General features: G+C 51.9%; 1 protein-coding gene across 2 annotated transcripts in view; it reads right to left on the bottom strand.

The window, feature by feature from the left end:
- Positions 1–7039: 7039 nt before the first annotated feature.
- Nckap5l (NCK associated protein 5 like) overlaps positions 7040–14216 on the bottom strand; it is a 37494-nt gene continuing 30317 nt past the window's right edge. For both annotated transcript variants that reach the window (XM_013111346.3, XM_005067223.4), the window contains exons 8-13: positions 11056–13664; positions 9422–9584; positions 9191–9272; positions 8428–8736; positions 8194–8336; positions 7040–7924 (exon numbers count right to left, since the gene is read on the bottom strand). In XM_013111346.3, the coding sequence (XP_012966800.1) occupies positions 7715–7924; positions 8194–8336; positions 8428–8736; positions 9191–9272; positions 9422–9584; positions 11056–13664 (3516 nt within the window). In that variant the 3' untranslated portion in view covers positions 7040–7714. The remainder of the gene's footprint in view (positions 7925–8193; positions 8337–8427; positions 8737–9190; positions 9273–9421; positions 9585–11055; positions 13665–14216) is intronic.

Raw genomic sequence — 14216 nt, 5'->3', positions numbered from 1 at the left:
CCTATCTGCTTGGCTTCCACTAGGCAAGGACTAAAATTTAATTTTTTTTTCCAAACAGGGTTTCCCTGTAACTTTGGAGCCTGTCCTGGAACTCACTCTGTAGACCAGGCTGGCCTCAAACTCACAGAGATCCACCTGCTTCTGCCTCTGCCTCCCGAGTGCTGGGATTAAAGGTGTGCACCACCACCACCTGGCTTCCAAAATTTAATTTCTTGATGGCTCTTCCTCCATAAGACCACAGCTGCCTTCTCCCTGCTCATAAGCCCACTCAACTTCACCTTGAGACCTCTGGGTTTCCTCTGGCAATTTTCACCTCTGCCTCATGTCAGTGGCATGAGATGGGAAGGCTTCCACTGCTCAAAACACAGCTACATCCTTCTGGTTCACCACCCTGTCAGTCACTGCTCACCCATAGTTCTTGAGCCAGCCCAAGTTTCCTTCTCTCCATCTTTCAGCATTAGGGATCAAACGCAGGGCGTTGTTGCTGAGCAGGTGTCCTGCCACGGAGTGACAACCGCCGTGTGTGATGATGTGTGTGTGTGTGTGTGTGTGTGTGTGTTTGTGTGTAGTCTCAGTACTCCTGCCTCAGCTTTCATGTTATTTCCTTTCTGTTGTCGTTTTCTTATTTTTGTTTTTTGAAACCATTTTTCTCATATATATATGTTATATGTGTGTGTATATGGGGGGATTGCACATGAGTGTAGGTGCCTGAAGACCAGATCCCTCTAGAGCTGGACTTACTGGTGATTGTGAGCCATCCAGTGTGGGTACCAAAGTTGGTCTTCTGGAAGAGCCTCGTTTGATCTTCTCCCTGGAGAGATCCATCTCTCTGGCCCCAGGGCAGGGTCTCGCTCGACTCACAGCCCTTCCACAGACAGGCTTTAACCTGTTAAGTGTTCCAGTTTTCAAGCCCAGATACTGACTCCAGAGCTCATCAAAACTACAACTGGTAACACTTGGGAGGCTGAGGCAGGAGGATGGAGAGTTCCAAGCCAGCCTGAACTACAAAGCCTAAACAAGACCCTGCAGAGATCAGACTCTGTTCCCTGAACTTCCTCAGCGTAGACCAAGTCCTTGGTCTATGCCACCTACTCAGCCTTCCCTTCAACTCATCTACTTCCTTGAATTTTTAATATTTTATTTTTTGAGATCATAATTACATCATTTCCCCCTTCCCTTTCCTCCCGCCAAGACTTCCTATTCTCTCTTTGAAATTCATGGTGCCTTTTTCTTCAGTTGGTCCTACATATACATATACATATACATATACATATACATATACATACAACCCCTTAGCTAATTCAAGTGAACCCGGGCCTTCTCTAGGTGTTTGTTTTTGAGACAGTGTCTCCTGTATCCCAGGCAGGCCTTGACCAGCCTCCTGCCTCCACTGCCAGAGTGCTATGATTATGAGTATGCAGAACCATGCTAGGGTTTGCTGATGCTATGGAAGCACTCCCAAGGCCTCACCCATGCTAGCTGAGCACGTGCCAACTATACCAACCGAGCTCCATCCCCAGCCTTCTGCTTGGTTTTTAAAAATACTTGATTTTATGATTAGCATGGATGTGCCTGTGATGTGTGTGTGTTTTATGATTAGCATGGATGTGCCTGTGATGTGTGTGTGTTTTATGATTAGCATGGATGTGCCTGTGATGTGTGTGTGTTTTATGATTAGCATGGATGTGCCTGTGATGTGTGGGTGTTTTATGATTAGCATGGATGTGCCTGTGATGTGTGTGTGTTTTATGATTAGCATGGATGTGCCTGTGATGTGTGTGTGTTTTATGATTAGCATGGATGTGCCTGTGATGTGTGTGTGTTTTATGATTAGCATGGATGTGCCTGTGATGTGTGGGTGTTTTATGATTAGCATGGATGTGCCTGTGATGTGTGGGTGTTTTATGATTAGCATGGATGTGCCTGTGATGTGTGTGTGTTTTATGATTAGCATGGATGTGCCTGTGATGTGTGGGTGTTTTATGATTAGCATGGATGTGCCTGTGATGTGTGGGTGTTTTATGATTAGCATGGATGTGCCTGTGATGTGTGTGTGTTTTATGATTAGCATGGATGTGCCTGTGATGTGTGTGTGTTTTATGATTAGCATGGATGTGCCTGTGATGTGTGTGTGTTTTATGATTAGCATGGATGTGCCTGTGATGTGTGTGTGTTTTATGATTAGCATGGATGTGCCTGTGATGTGTGTGTGTTTTATGATTAGCATGGATGTGCCTGTGATGTGTGTGTGTTTTATGATTAGCATGGATGTGCCTGTGATGTGTGTGTGTTTTATGATTAGCATGGATGTGCCTGTGATGTGTGTGTGTTTTATGATTAGCATGGATGTGCCTGTGATGTGTGTGTGTTTTATGATTAGCATGGATGTGCCTGTGATGTGTGTGTGTTTTATGATTAGCATGGATGTGCCTGTGATGTGTGGGTGTTTTATGATTAGCATGGATGTGCCTGTGATGTGTGTGTGTTTTATGATTAGCATGGATGTGCCTGTGATGTGTGTGTGTTTTATGATTAGCATGGATGTGCCTGTGATGTGTGTGTGTTTTATGATTAGCATGGATGTGCCTGTGATGTGTGGGTGTTTTATGATTAGCATGGATGTGCCTGTGATGTGTGGGTGTTTTATGATTAGCATGGATGTGCCTGTGATGTGTGTGTGTTTTATGATTAGCATGGATGTGCCTGTGATGTGTGGGTGTTTTATGATTAGCATGGATGTGCCTGTGATGTGTGTGTGTTTTATGATTAGCATGGATGTGCCTGTGATGTGTGTGTGTTTTATGATTAGCATGGATGTGCCTGTGATGTGTGGGTGTTTTATGATTAGCATGGATGTGCCTGTGATGTGTGTGTGTTTTATGATTAGCATGGATGTGCCTGTGATGTGTGTGTGTTTTATGATTAGCATGGATGTGCCTGTGATGTGTGTGTGTTTTATGATTAGCATGGATGTGCCTGTGATGTGTGGGTGTTTTATGATTAGCATGGATGTGCCTGTGATGTGTGTGTGTTTTATGATTAGCATGGATGTGCCTGTGATGTGTGTGTGTTTTATGATTAGCATGGATGTGCCTGTGATGTGTGTGTGTTTTATGATTAGCATGGATGTGCCTGTGATGTGTGTGTGTTTTATGATTAGCATGGATGTGCCTGTGATGTGTGTGTGTTTTATGATTAGCATGGATGTGCCTGTGATGTGTGGGTGTTTTATGATTAGCATGGATGTGCCTGTGATGTGTGTGTGTTTTATGATTAGCATGGATGTGCCTGTGATGTGTGTGTGTTTTATGATTAGCATGGATGTGCCTGTGATGTGTGGGTGTTTTATGATTAGCATGGATGTGCCTGTGATGTGTGTGTGTTTTATGATTAGCATGGATGTGCCTGTGATGTGTGTGTGTTTTATGATTAGCATGGATGTGCCTGTGATGTGTGTGTGTTTTATGATTAGCATGGATGTGCCTGTGATGTGTGTGTGTTTTATGATTAGCATGGATGTGCCTGTGATGTGTGTGTGTTTTATGATTAGCATGGATGTGCCTGTGATGTGTGTGTGTTTTATGATTAGCATGGATGTGCCTGTGATGTGTGTGTGTTTTATGATTAGCATGGATGTGCCTGTGATGTGTGTGTGTTTTATGATTAGCATGGATGTGCCTGTGATGTGTGTGTGTTTTATGATTAGCATGGATGTGCCTGTGATGTGTGGGTGTTTTATGATTAGCATGGATGTGCCTGTGATGTGTGTGTGTTTTATGATTAGCATGGATGTGCCTGTGATGTGTGTGTGTTTTATGATTAGCATGGATGTGCCTGTGATGTGTGGGTGTTTTATGATTAGCATGGATGTGCCTGTGATGTGTGGGTGTTTTATGATTAGCATGGATGTGCCTGTGATGTGTGTGTGTTTTATGATTAGCATGGATGTGCCTGTGATGTGTGTGTGTTTTATGATTAGCATGGATGTGCCTGTGATGTGTGTGTGTTTTATGATTAGCATGGATGTGCCTGTGATGTGTGTGTGTTTTATGATTAGCATGGATGTGCCTGTGATGTGTGTGTGTTTTATGATTAGCATGGATGTGCCTGTGATGTGTGTGTGTTTTATGATTAGCATGGATGTGCCTGTGATGTGTGGGTGTGTTTGCCAGTTTGTGTGGCAGTCAGAGGGTAGTGTTCAGAGGTTGCTTCTCTCCTTGCACTGTGAAGTCTGGGTGCTGAGGGTGCACACGCGCTTTTACCCGTGGAGCCATCTCACCAGCCATTGGTTTGCTTTCTGGTTTCCAGACAGGGTTTTTTTGTGTAACAGTCCTGACTGTCCCAGAACTGACTTTGTAGACCAGGCTGGCCTCGAACTCACAGAGAGCCGCCTGCCTCTGCCTCCCGAGTGCTGGGATTAAAGGCATGTGCCACCAACACCCGGCTTCATACTTGCTCTCTTATTTATTGAGACAGTCTTTTATTTATCAAGCCCTGAGGCCTGCCTGTTTTTGCCTCCACACCAGCACTGAAGTTACAGACACACACTTTCACACCTGGCTTTTATGTAGGCTAGAAATCCTAACTAGGTGCCTAATGTTCCCACAGCAAGACCCTGGAACTGGTATTACAGATGGCTGTGAACCAGTCCAAATTTATATGTTTTCAATAATTAGAAAGTTAAAAAAAATTGGTTCCTAAAATCACAGCCTTGCCCACAAGTACCTAGTATGAACTTGTATCTTTAAGAGATTATACACTTGGGCTGGAGAGATGGCTCAGCGGTTAAGACTGTTCTTCCACAAAAACAAAAAACAAAAAACAAAACAAAACAACAACAACAAAAAGCCGGGCGGTGATGGCGCACGCCTTTAATCCCAGCACTTGGGAGGCAGAGGCAGGCGGTGAGTTCGAGGCCGGGCTGGACCGATGGCCTCCAAAACAATACAGAGAAACCCTGTCTCGTAAAAACCAAAAAAAAAAAAAAAAAAAAAAACCAACAACAACTAAAAAAGACTGTTCTTCCAGAGGTCCTGAGTTCAATTCCCAGCAACCACATGGTGGCTCATAACCACCTTGAATGAGATCTGGTGCCTTCTGCTGGCTGTATTTATACACAATACATAAATAAATTAAAAAATGCTTAAAAAAAGAGATTATACACTTGAAGTAACTTAGAGAGGAAGGAGGGTTCTAGAGGCAGGGAGGTTTCTAGAGGAAGGAGGGTGTTTAGAGGAAGGAAGGTATCTAGAGGCAGGGAAGTTTCTAGAGGAAGGAGGGTTCTAGAGGAAGGAAGTTGTCTAGAGGAAAAAGGTGTCTAGAGGAAAGGGGGTTTCTAGAGTCAGGGAGGGTTTTAGAGGAAGGAGGATTTTAGCATAAGGAGGGTGTCTAGAGGAAGGAGAGTGTCTAGAGTTCCCTGCTGAGCCTGACTTTCTTTTTTTAACTTTTTTTTTTGGTAAAGGAAACAAGACATACTATTTGTGAAAAAATAAACTAGAAATAGGGAAAGAAAATAAAACCACTGGCAGCCCTGAGAAAAAACTCAGTGAACATTTTGGGATGTCCTGCAAAGGAAACGCTCAGTAAGTGGAGTCCGTTCTTTAGGCCTTTGCTAATGGCCTGCTGCTTGGGGGAAGGGCAGGTGTCTAGCATCTGAGCTTCCTGTGTTGGGGAAAGCCAGCCGAGGTCTTGCACTCTGGGAAGGCAAACATTTGTCCATTGTTCTTGAGTTAGGAGTGAGGTCACAGTAACTTTACAAGCAGCTGTTGCACACTGAAACACCAAGTGCTCTGCTCCAGCCAGGATCAAGGAGGTTTTTAGCCAAGGCCTTCCTTGAAGTCTAAGAATCTGGGTCCCTGGAGGAGCAACAAATCCACATGCTCCTCCACCGAACTGTTTCAGTTGGAACCTGATCCTCGTGGGGGTGGGCATAGTATGGCTGTGGGCAGCAGCTGTTTAGGACAGGAGCCTGCAGAGGATCAGGCAAAACCTTGGTGGGCAGGGCTTCCTCTGGGCACCATCATGGCCCATACAGCCCAGGACATTTCTCCAGTTGACTTACACTGTCCCAAGGACCAAGGAGATGCCTGGTATTTTCAAATTCCCAAGAACAGAGCTGAGGAGCAAACTGAGCAGACCCTGATGAGGATGTGGATGGATCCTTTGGTCTTAGCTTTTAAGGGAAAGAGACTCAAGCCCACCATGACACCTTCCTAGAAAGGAATGGTCTCTTAAAATCTAAGGCAGTTCTAACAGGAAATGATGTAACACATCAGGCTTAAGCCAATAGTAGGACAAGAGACAAGCCAGGAGGCTGCAAACTTCCTTCAGCCCACCTAGGAAGAGGCAGGGACATGAAAGCTGGCAAACTTACACAAAACTGTTATCATCAGGCCCTGTTCTGGCTCTTGTTAATTTCTTCAATGATGACATCAACTAAGGGGATGGGAGAGGCCAGATGTGGATGGGCTGCAGAACATTAAAGGGAAAGTAGCTGTGGGGACCACCTGGCCTAGATGAGGAAATCCGAGGTTTGCAGTGATGCAGTTTTTCAAACAGCAGCTTTGGTGATAAAGGTCCTCTGCTCCATAGCCACAGGGAGGATGGTTCGTAAGCGGGAAGACAGCATGGTGTGTGCTGAGTGTTGAGAGCATTCTTACTAGGCTCCTCCCCTCTCTGCCTGGGCAGTCACTGACTGTTCCCTCTTCCTGCAAAGCCAGCGCGCCTGTTCTTGAACTGGCCTGTCCCCCCCCCCCCGCTGGCACACAGAGGGGCTTGAGTGCATGGACCACAGTCCTCTTCCCCATCTCTCTCTCCAAGGTTACCCAGCCCTGCGCCCCACCTGGCCCCTCAGATCTAAGTAGGGCCTCTTTCACAGACCCCTAAGTCACCTCCTAGAGGACTAGCCAGATCCTCTGGGGGAAGGGCAGGCACACAGCCTCAGAAGAGCATCTGGGGTTCCCTCGACCTACCCGCCTGTCCACCTCGGGGGGTTATTTATACAAAAACTAGCATAAAGGGAGATGTTGCCACACAGCAGTCACAGTGGGGAGAGGCCTCCACGCTTTATTAGGGATACTGCAGAAGCAGAGGCTGGGAGCAGGGCAGCCGCTTTTAAACAACAGATAAATTAACCGCAGTGCGGGTTGGGTGTGGGGACTGAACCAGGCGCTTTTATATATATGTGTGTGTGTATATATAAAAACAAAGATGAAGACAGACAAACAGACCCCAAAGACGTGGGGAAGGGAGGCAGCACCATTCAGACAGCAGGGAGGACCAGGGCAGAGAGAGAAGGCAACTTGTCCCCCTCACCCCCAAACTCCATAAGCCTGGGGCTTCCAAAATTGGCCCCATGGGGGCTCTGGGGCAGGGTTGCAGCCAGGTTGGGCAGAGATGGCGGGCAGGAAGCCCAGCACCACAAGATGGCTCCGCCTGAAGTAGGAGCTAGGACAAAGCAGCCTGGGGCCCCCAGTCCCTTCAAGAAGAGCCTGACTCTGGGAGTCAAGGGACCAGGGGTGAGGTCTCTCCCTGAGCCGAGCATGGTTGTCTCATCCACAGCAGCAGTGGGGTGTGCCAGGGACCCCGGTCACCTTCTTATCCACCTTCTCCTTGGTCCCTTCAGATGGGGCCTCACTGGCTCCAAGGCGTGGAGCGTGACAGTAGTCCCAGCCTAGGGTCGCAGCTCCGGAGGAACTGTAGTGGGTGTGGTCCCTCAGCCCTGACTCCCACAGGAGGACAGTGAGTCATAGAGTGAGTCACTTAGGGACTCTGAGGTCTCCAACCCGGCAGCTCCCCCACTGGCCACTCGGCCTTCCTCGCCCATGTCCGATGTGCTGGGGGTACGACTGCCCCCAAATGCTGGGCCCTGAGGCGTAGATGGGCGGCTGGGCTCCAGGCTCTGCTTTCGGTCCACAGGTAGGGCCTAGAGAAGGAGCACTGTTGAGAGAGTACCCTGCACACCTGGACTGCTGAGCAGTCCATGGAGGCAGACTGGTATTAACTAACTATGCATGGCCCTTCCAAGGTTCTGGGGAACAATGGAAGCCCTCTCCCTATATGGGATGGGTGGGCAGGCCTACCCTTACCTCCCGGATGTGCAGGCTGAAAGTGTGCCTTACCAGGGACATCTGTCTCCCAGTGTCGCTCCCTCCTGCCCCCCAGGCCTCTTTCTTCTTCCTTCGGTCAGCTTACCATGGGGGGCCTAGGCAGTCCCTCCAGTTGTCGGGGTGGGCACAGGAAGGGGTCACTGGAGCTGCCAGCTGCTCGGGTGTTGGGGAAGGTCCAGTTCTTGGCCAGCTGGACAGGTGGGGGAGGGCCTGGGTCTTCACAGGGATCTGTCCAAGAGAAGAGAGGGGAGAGTTGGATGTACCTGCCCAGCTCTAAGGATCCCCTTGGAGATGTCCTACCACCTGTTGGGACACTCACCATCAGGACAGGTCTGATGGCTTCGGTGGCCTGAAGGAGCAGTGAGCAGTCCAGGAAAGGCTGGCAGGCTGGGGTGCCGCCCACTCACCAGCAGTTCCTCAATGCCCGGCACCTCCCGCTCCAGCGTGTGTGCGCGGCGAGGGACTTTGGTGAGGGCTGGAGGCCGAGCTGGGGGTGCCCCTGGCGGGGGCTCCAGGCGCAGTGACTTGGTCTTGGGGAGATTCTTGCTGGGGGTTCCACTGCTGCTGTGATCTGGGGGTGGGAAGGTCCCAATGCCACTGTCCAAGGTCCGAGTCAAGGAGCCACAGGCTGTGGAGAAGGGGCATACAAGTTTGAGGCTGGGCCGCAGTCATTTTTTCCTCTCCCCCAGCTTCAGGCCATCCCACTCAGTCTTCCTGGCTCAAAGGGCTCACGACATAGAACTCAGCCCCCATCTGCAACTCTCTCTCTCAGCTTGAACCAAGTGCCCCTCAGGGCAGGGGGGAGTACTCTTTTTTTTTTTTTTGGTTTTAAGAGACAGAGTTTCTCCGTATTGTTTTGGAGGCCATCGATCCAGCCCGGCCTCGAACTTACAGAGATCCGCCTGCCTCTGCCTCCCGAGTGCTAGGATTAAAGGCGTGCGCCACCACCGCCCGGCTGGGGGATTACTCTTATGCAGCCACTGAGATCTCCATCCCCAGCCAGGACTGGGAACCAAGGTGTCACTCAGGACCTGGCACTGCTGGAGTGACAGGGAGTGGAGTGGGAGGGGGACCCTGCTCACCTGTGAAATGTGCGGTGGAAACAGGCTCGGTCAGGCTGACATCTGAGGGGATCTCTTCCCGCCTACCTGGCTCACTGCTGGGCTGTGTGGGTACAGGAGATCTGAGTGTCTATTCCAGGGACCCCCAGGTCCCCCACAGTGCCTCTGGGGGTCTGGGAGGCCGAGTGGTAGACACTATGCAGACTAGCAGTTTCCAGGTGCCCTCAGAACAGTCCCTACTTAAGAACTCACCTTTCCGGAAGGTTTTCCACAGCCCTGAAGTGGGCCTACAAGGCCATTTCGGGGCCCACAGGCAGGCCAGGGACTCTTGGGGTCAGTGGACACTGGCTGGAAATCCCCATACTCAGGCTTGGGCTCCCGCCAGCTCTTGGGAGGCAGCTCCTTACCATCCACCCTAAGAACAACAGCACAATGGACGTGAGGGAAGTCGGCGCCGAGCATCTGCTAAGGTCCAGAGTTAGCTAGTGTCTCCCAAGGCTTTAGGTGTTGCATATACCCTTCCTAATGAGCTATTAAGATGGAAATGCTGGCCAGGTGGCAGTGGAAGCACACACCTTTGACAGGCAGGCGGATCTCTGCGAGCTTGAGGCCAGCCTGATCTACAGATCGAGTTTCAGGACAGCTGGGGCTACTCAGAGAAACTCTGTTTCAAAACACAATACCCCAAAGCAGAGACAGAAACACAAAGATGGAGGCGCTGTCAGGCTGGCTGCTGCCAGCCTTTGATTCCAGCACTAGGCAGAGGTAGCTGGAACTCTGAATCTGAGGCCAGCCCAGTCTACACAGGGGGTTTCAGAACAGCCTACATCTTGAGACCCGGTTTCAAACAAACAAAAGATGAAAATGCTTCCAGAGGTAGGATCTTTCAAGAAGTGACTAGGATTGGGCATGGTCATTAGGGTACAGACCCCTGCGACTAGTGGCTTTTCGAGGGAAATACCAACAGAGCCACCCAAGCACACTCCCCATTTCATTCCATGACACTCTGGGATACCACAGGGCTCCGGAAGCAGATGCAATCGTCAGATACGACCCGTGGATCTCTAGAACCATGGTTCAAAATGAAACTCTATAAAAGTAGTTTGTCTTGCGTTTAATTAGTGACACAAAACAGACTAACATACCACCAGTCATGAACCTTCCAACAGTGCTGGCCCTAGAGAGGTGCTCCCTGCTGCCCATCCTGGGGATAGGGACATATGGATGCCCCCTCCTCCTGAAGCTTATGACAGGCACAGTGGGGGAAGTAGAGAAATAGGAGGGGCAGGAAAGAATGTGGGAGGTGAGAGCCCACCTCCAAATCATCCTTCCAGGGGCATGGTCCTCTAGCTCGCTGTTAGACCAGTTTGCACCCAGGACTACATACAACAGTCCCAGCCTACTTCCCTGAGATTTCTGAGAACACAGGAACCCCAAATTAATGCCCTTTGCAGGGTCTGAGTCCTTCAGTCCTTTTACCCAATTGGCCTAGATAGAGTAAACATTGTAAATGGGCGCCTTTCCCTAAACCACGACTCCCTTAGTGGCAGGAGTCAAAGGGAACTTTCTCCCCCTTCCATCAGTCTGGTTAGGACTTAGGATGGGCATTCACTCAGTTACACTCAATTAGCATATGCATATGAGGGGCAGGAATCAGGGAGAGATAGTGATAGCCCCTCAAAAGAGAGCTAGCCTGAGTCTGACACCAGCCAGCGAGGAGGAGGACATGGGTGTAAACCCCATACTTCTGAGTCCTATCCCTCTTTCTTGGTCAGGTCACCAGCAGAGGCTATGGTGACACTGTATTCCCCTTGACCTCCGGGAAACCCAAACTCCCAGGGCAGCCCCAGCCCACTGAGTATTACCGACTGGTCCCAGACTCTCACCTATTCAGGAGCTGTTGCATGAAGGTGTCTGCACCCTGATACATGCCGGCTAGCTGGCCTTGCACCTGCCCCAGACCTGAGCCGGGCACTGTGGCTGGGCCCGAGGGCCGTGGGCGGGCTCTGCTGCTCAGGTAGGCTTTCTCTTCCTCAAGTGCCCGGCGCAGGTCTTCTGCCTTAGCCATCAGCTTGGAGATGTTGAGGCTCTCAGCCTCCAGCTTCCGGGTGTCCGTCTTGACTTCTTTCCGGAGCGGGGAACCCCCACTGGCCCCTTCCTTGTTCTTGGTAGCTTCTGTGCGGCGATTCAGAGCCGGCAGTTTGCTCTTTTTAAGGCCAAACCAGCTGGCAATGCTGCTGGTGTTGCGGTGCTTGGCTTCAGAGCCTGGTGTCCGTTCCTGGCCTTGAAGTCGCAAGACGTTCTCCTCAATGCCCTTCATCACCTTCTCCTCAATGGCGGAGTGTGGGGCTGGGCCTTCTGAGCCTTGGCTTGGATGGGTGGGGTCAGGTATTGCGGATGCAGGCTGGCCAACTGTGCTACCACAATCTGTCCAAGGTGTGCCCTTCCCTTTGTCAGCCTTGGAGGGCTCCTTGGCACCTAAGGGTGCCACGGGTCGGGGCACCACCTTGGTGGGTGATTTGGAGGGCAGCTTTGTTGGGCTATTGTGAGGGCTCTTGGGCTTGCTCAGGCTAGGGGCTGGGGTTGGCACTTTTGCAGGTGTGCGGGGCATCTGGGGACACAGAGCCCCTGCCAGCCGGCTCTTGGCCAACTCCACTTTGGTGAGGCAGCTCCTTGGTGAGATGGGTTCCAGGTCCACGCGCGCGCCCATGGAGTGGGAGGAGTAGACTCGGGTCCCAGGATCCATCAGCCCCAGATCCTGCTGCTTCAGGCTGCTTGTGCCTAAGGCCACTGCTCCCCTCAGGATGCCCTTAGCTTCCGTCTGTTCAAGCGGCCTCGTGGTGGGAGGCATGTCTCCAGTGCTTTCACGTACCCTGGCCTTCTCAGTGCCAGGCCGGGACAGCACTCCGTTCTTTTCTATACCCAGAGGCCCCTCGGGGCCTGTCTTCAGTTTGCCAAGGGCTGCCAGTCTGTCCCGCAGAGGTGTATGGCTAGGATCACCACCAGGTCGCCGCCCTGATCCCTGGCCTGGCTTCTTGGATGAGCCACCTGGAGTCCTGCGGCTGGGATGGGGAGACTCAGAACCTGCCTTGTCCAGACTCTTGTCCTGGGGGCTCCCATAGGGGCAAGATTCTGAGAGGCCAGGGCTAGGGGCTCCAGGGCTCCTGAGGACCTCGGGGGCCTGAGGTACCTCCAGAGTCAGCTGTGAGTAGGTGGGCACCTGCATTGGGGATGGAGGTGGCTCCGGGGAGGACCCCCTAAAGGCGCTCCGGGAAAGGTCCAGGATGTTTTCAAAGCAGGGAGATGCTGCTGGTCCTGGAGACAGTGTAGTGGGCACAGATGACTGGGAGGGTCTGAGCTGCACAGAGTTTGGAATTGTAGAGCAGGGTGAAGGGCTGCTGGGCAGGCCTTGTGCTCCATCTGGGGACAGCTCTCCTCCACCCAGACCCCTGCGGGCCAGCAGTGGAGAGGGGCTACCATCTGAGCCACTGTTGCGACAGGGGATTCGAGAATTCCGGGGGAGCTGGGGACTGAGTTGGGGGCCTCCTGGGCTGGGGACCTTCTCTGAGGCTGCAGGCAGCTTAAGAAACTTGAGACCTCTGGCTGGAGAGGGCAGAAGGGGTCCCTGGGCTTCCCCAGGAGAAGGGAGCCCAATTTGGAGCTTGCTTTTCACCTGAGATGAAGAGTGGGGGTGGCTGGGTCGTGAGGCCAGCGGGGCATCCCCAGCACCCATGAACATGCTGAGGAAGGGAAGGGGCCCCTGGCCCTCTGAGGTAGCACCAAATCCCAGCCTGTTGGCCTCTGGGGTACCCCCACCCCAAGCTGACTTCGGGAGGCCTTTGGACTTGGACAGCTGTGGGGCTCCTGGATCTGGTGAGGATGGCTTCCCAGCACCTGGGTGGTCACCACTGAGAGGGCCTGCAGCCCCAGCCAGGAAAGCCTGGAGATAAGTCTCTGTGTCTTCGAGGAGTTGGCCCAGGTTCACCTGCTTGTGGGCCAAGGCACCTAGCAGGGTGTCAGGGCTGGGTGCCTCATTGGGGTCACCTGCTTCATCAGAAGAAGAGGAGGAGCTACTGCCTGGGGCACAGTGTGGGCCAGAGTTGGGGCCCTGGGCTGGTGGGGGAGCCCGGTTAGGGGCCCAGGGTTGCCGGATGCCTCCTTCTTCCCCAGAGCCCCCCAAGAGACGCTCCCAGTGCAGCAGTGCTCCTAGGCTCCCAGGGCCGAGCAGCAGATAGGGTGCCCACGGTGAGGGTTCAGGCTGGGGTGGTCCACAGAGCTCGCCATTGATGGGCTCTGGAGGGCTGGGGCCCTGGCCTGGGGGCCGCCAGGGAGTGGCAGATGAGCACAAGAGCAAAGGGTCAGTCTCCTCCAAGGCGCGCAGCACCTCTAGTATCTGAGCTTTCTTCCGAAGAAATGGGGACAGGGCATCCAGCACTGGCGGTGGAGTGGCTGGAGGGCCTGGGCCTCCTGGCCTCAACTGCTGTTCCCAACACACCTGGGGGGGGGGGGGAGAGACTGCGTGAGGAAAAGACTGCGTGTAGCTGACATGTAAGGCCCAGGCCTTAAGATAAACAAACGTAAGAGACTATTTTAGGAACAACCCAGTCTGGCCCTGTCTGTCCCACAAATGAATACACAGCTCTTAGGACACTGATGGTTCAGCTTCCTCAAGATGGCTGAGCCCTGCTTAGCCCGCTGTACTCACACTCTGAGTAGACTGGTCACCCATGTCTCTCAACCCTGGCTCTTTCCATTGCCAGGCCTGACCAGCTACAGTTCTGACCTCTATGTTTGCTCCAGGATGGAGGGGGTCCTGCCTGTTTTTCTGGCTCCAGAAAGAACAGATGTTCAAGGAGGGTGTTTTAAAGCCAAGACCTAAGTTATTCACAGCAAGCAAGCCTGGGCCTTTCCCAGTCAGCCGATCAACAGGCAGGGGTGCCAGCAGAAGGGACCTGCCAATGACCCCATATGAACCCTTCTGTGACTTTGCTCTGGTACTATACATTCTAGAATCAGAGTGGATCAAGTCCAGGTCCACCTCATTTAC

Source organism: Mesocricetus auratus, unplaced genomic scaffold, assembly GCF_017639785.1.
Source record: "Mesocricetus auratus isolate SY011 unplaced genomic scaffold, BCM_Maur_2.0 Super-Scaffold_100010, whole genome shotgun sequence".
Taxonomy (NCBI): Eukaryota; Metazoa; Chordata; class Mammalia; order Rodentia; family Cricetidae; genus Mesocricetus; species Mesocricetus auratus.
Note: the sequence above shows the minus strand (reverse complement) of the source record. Positions and strands in the feature narration are given on the sequence as shown.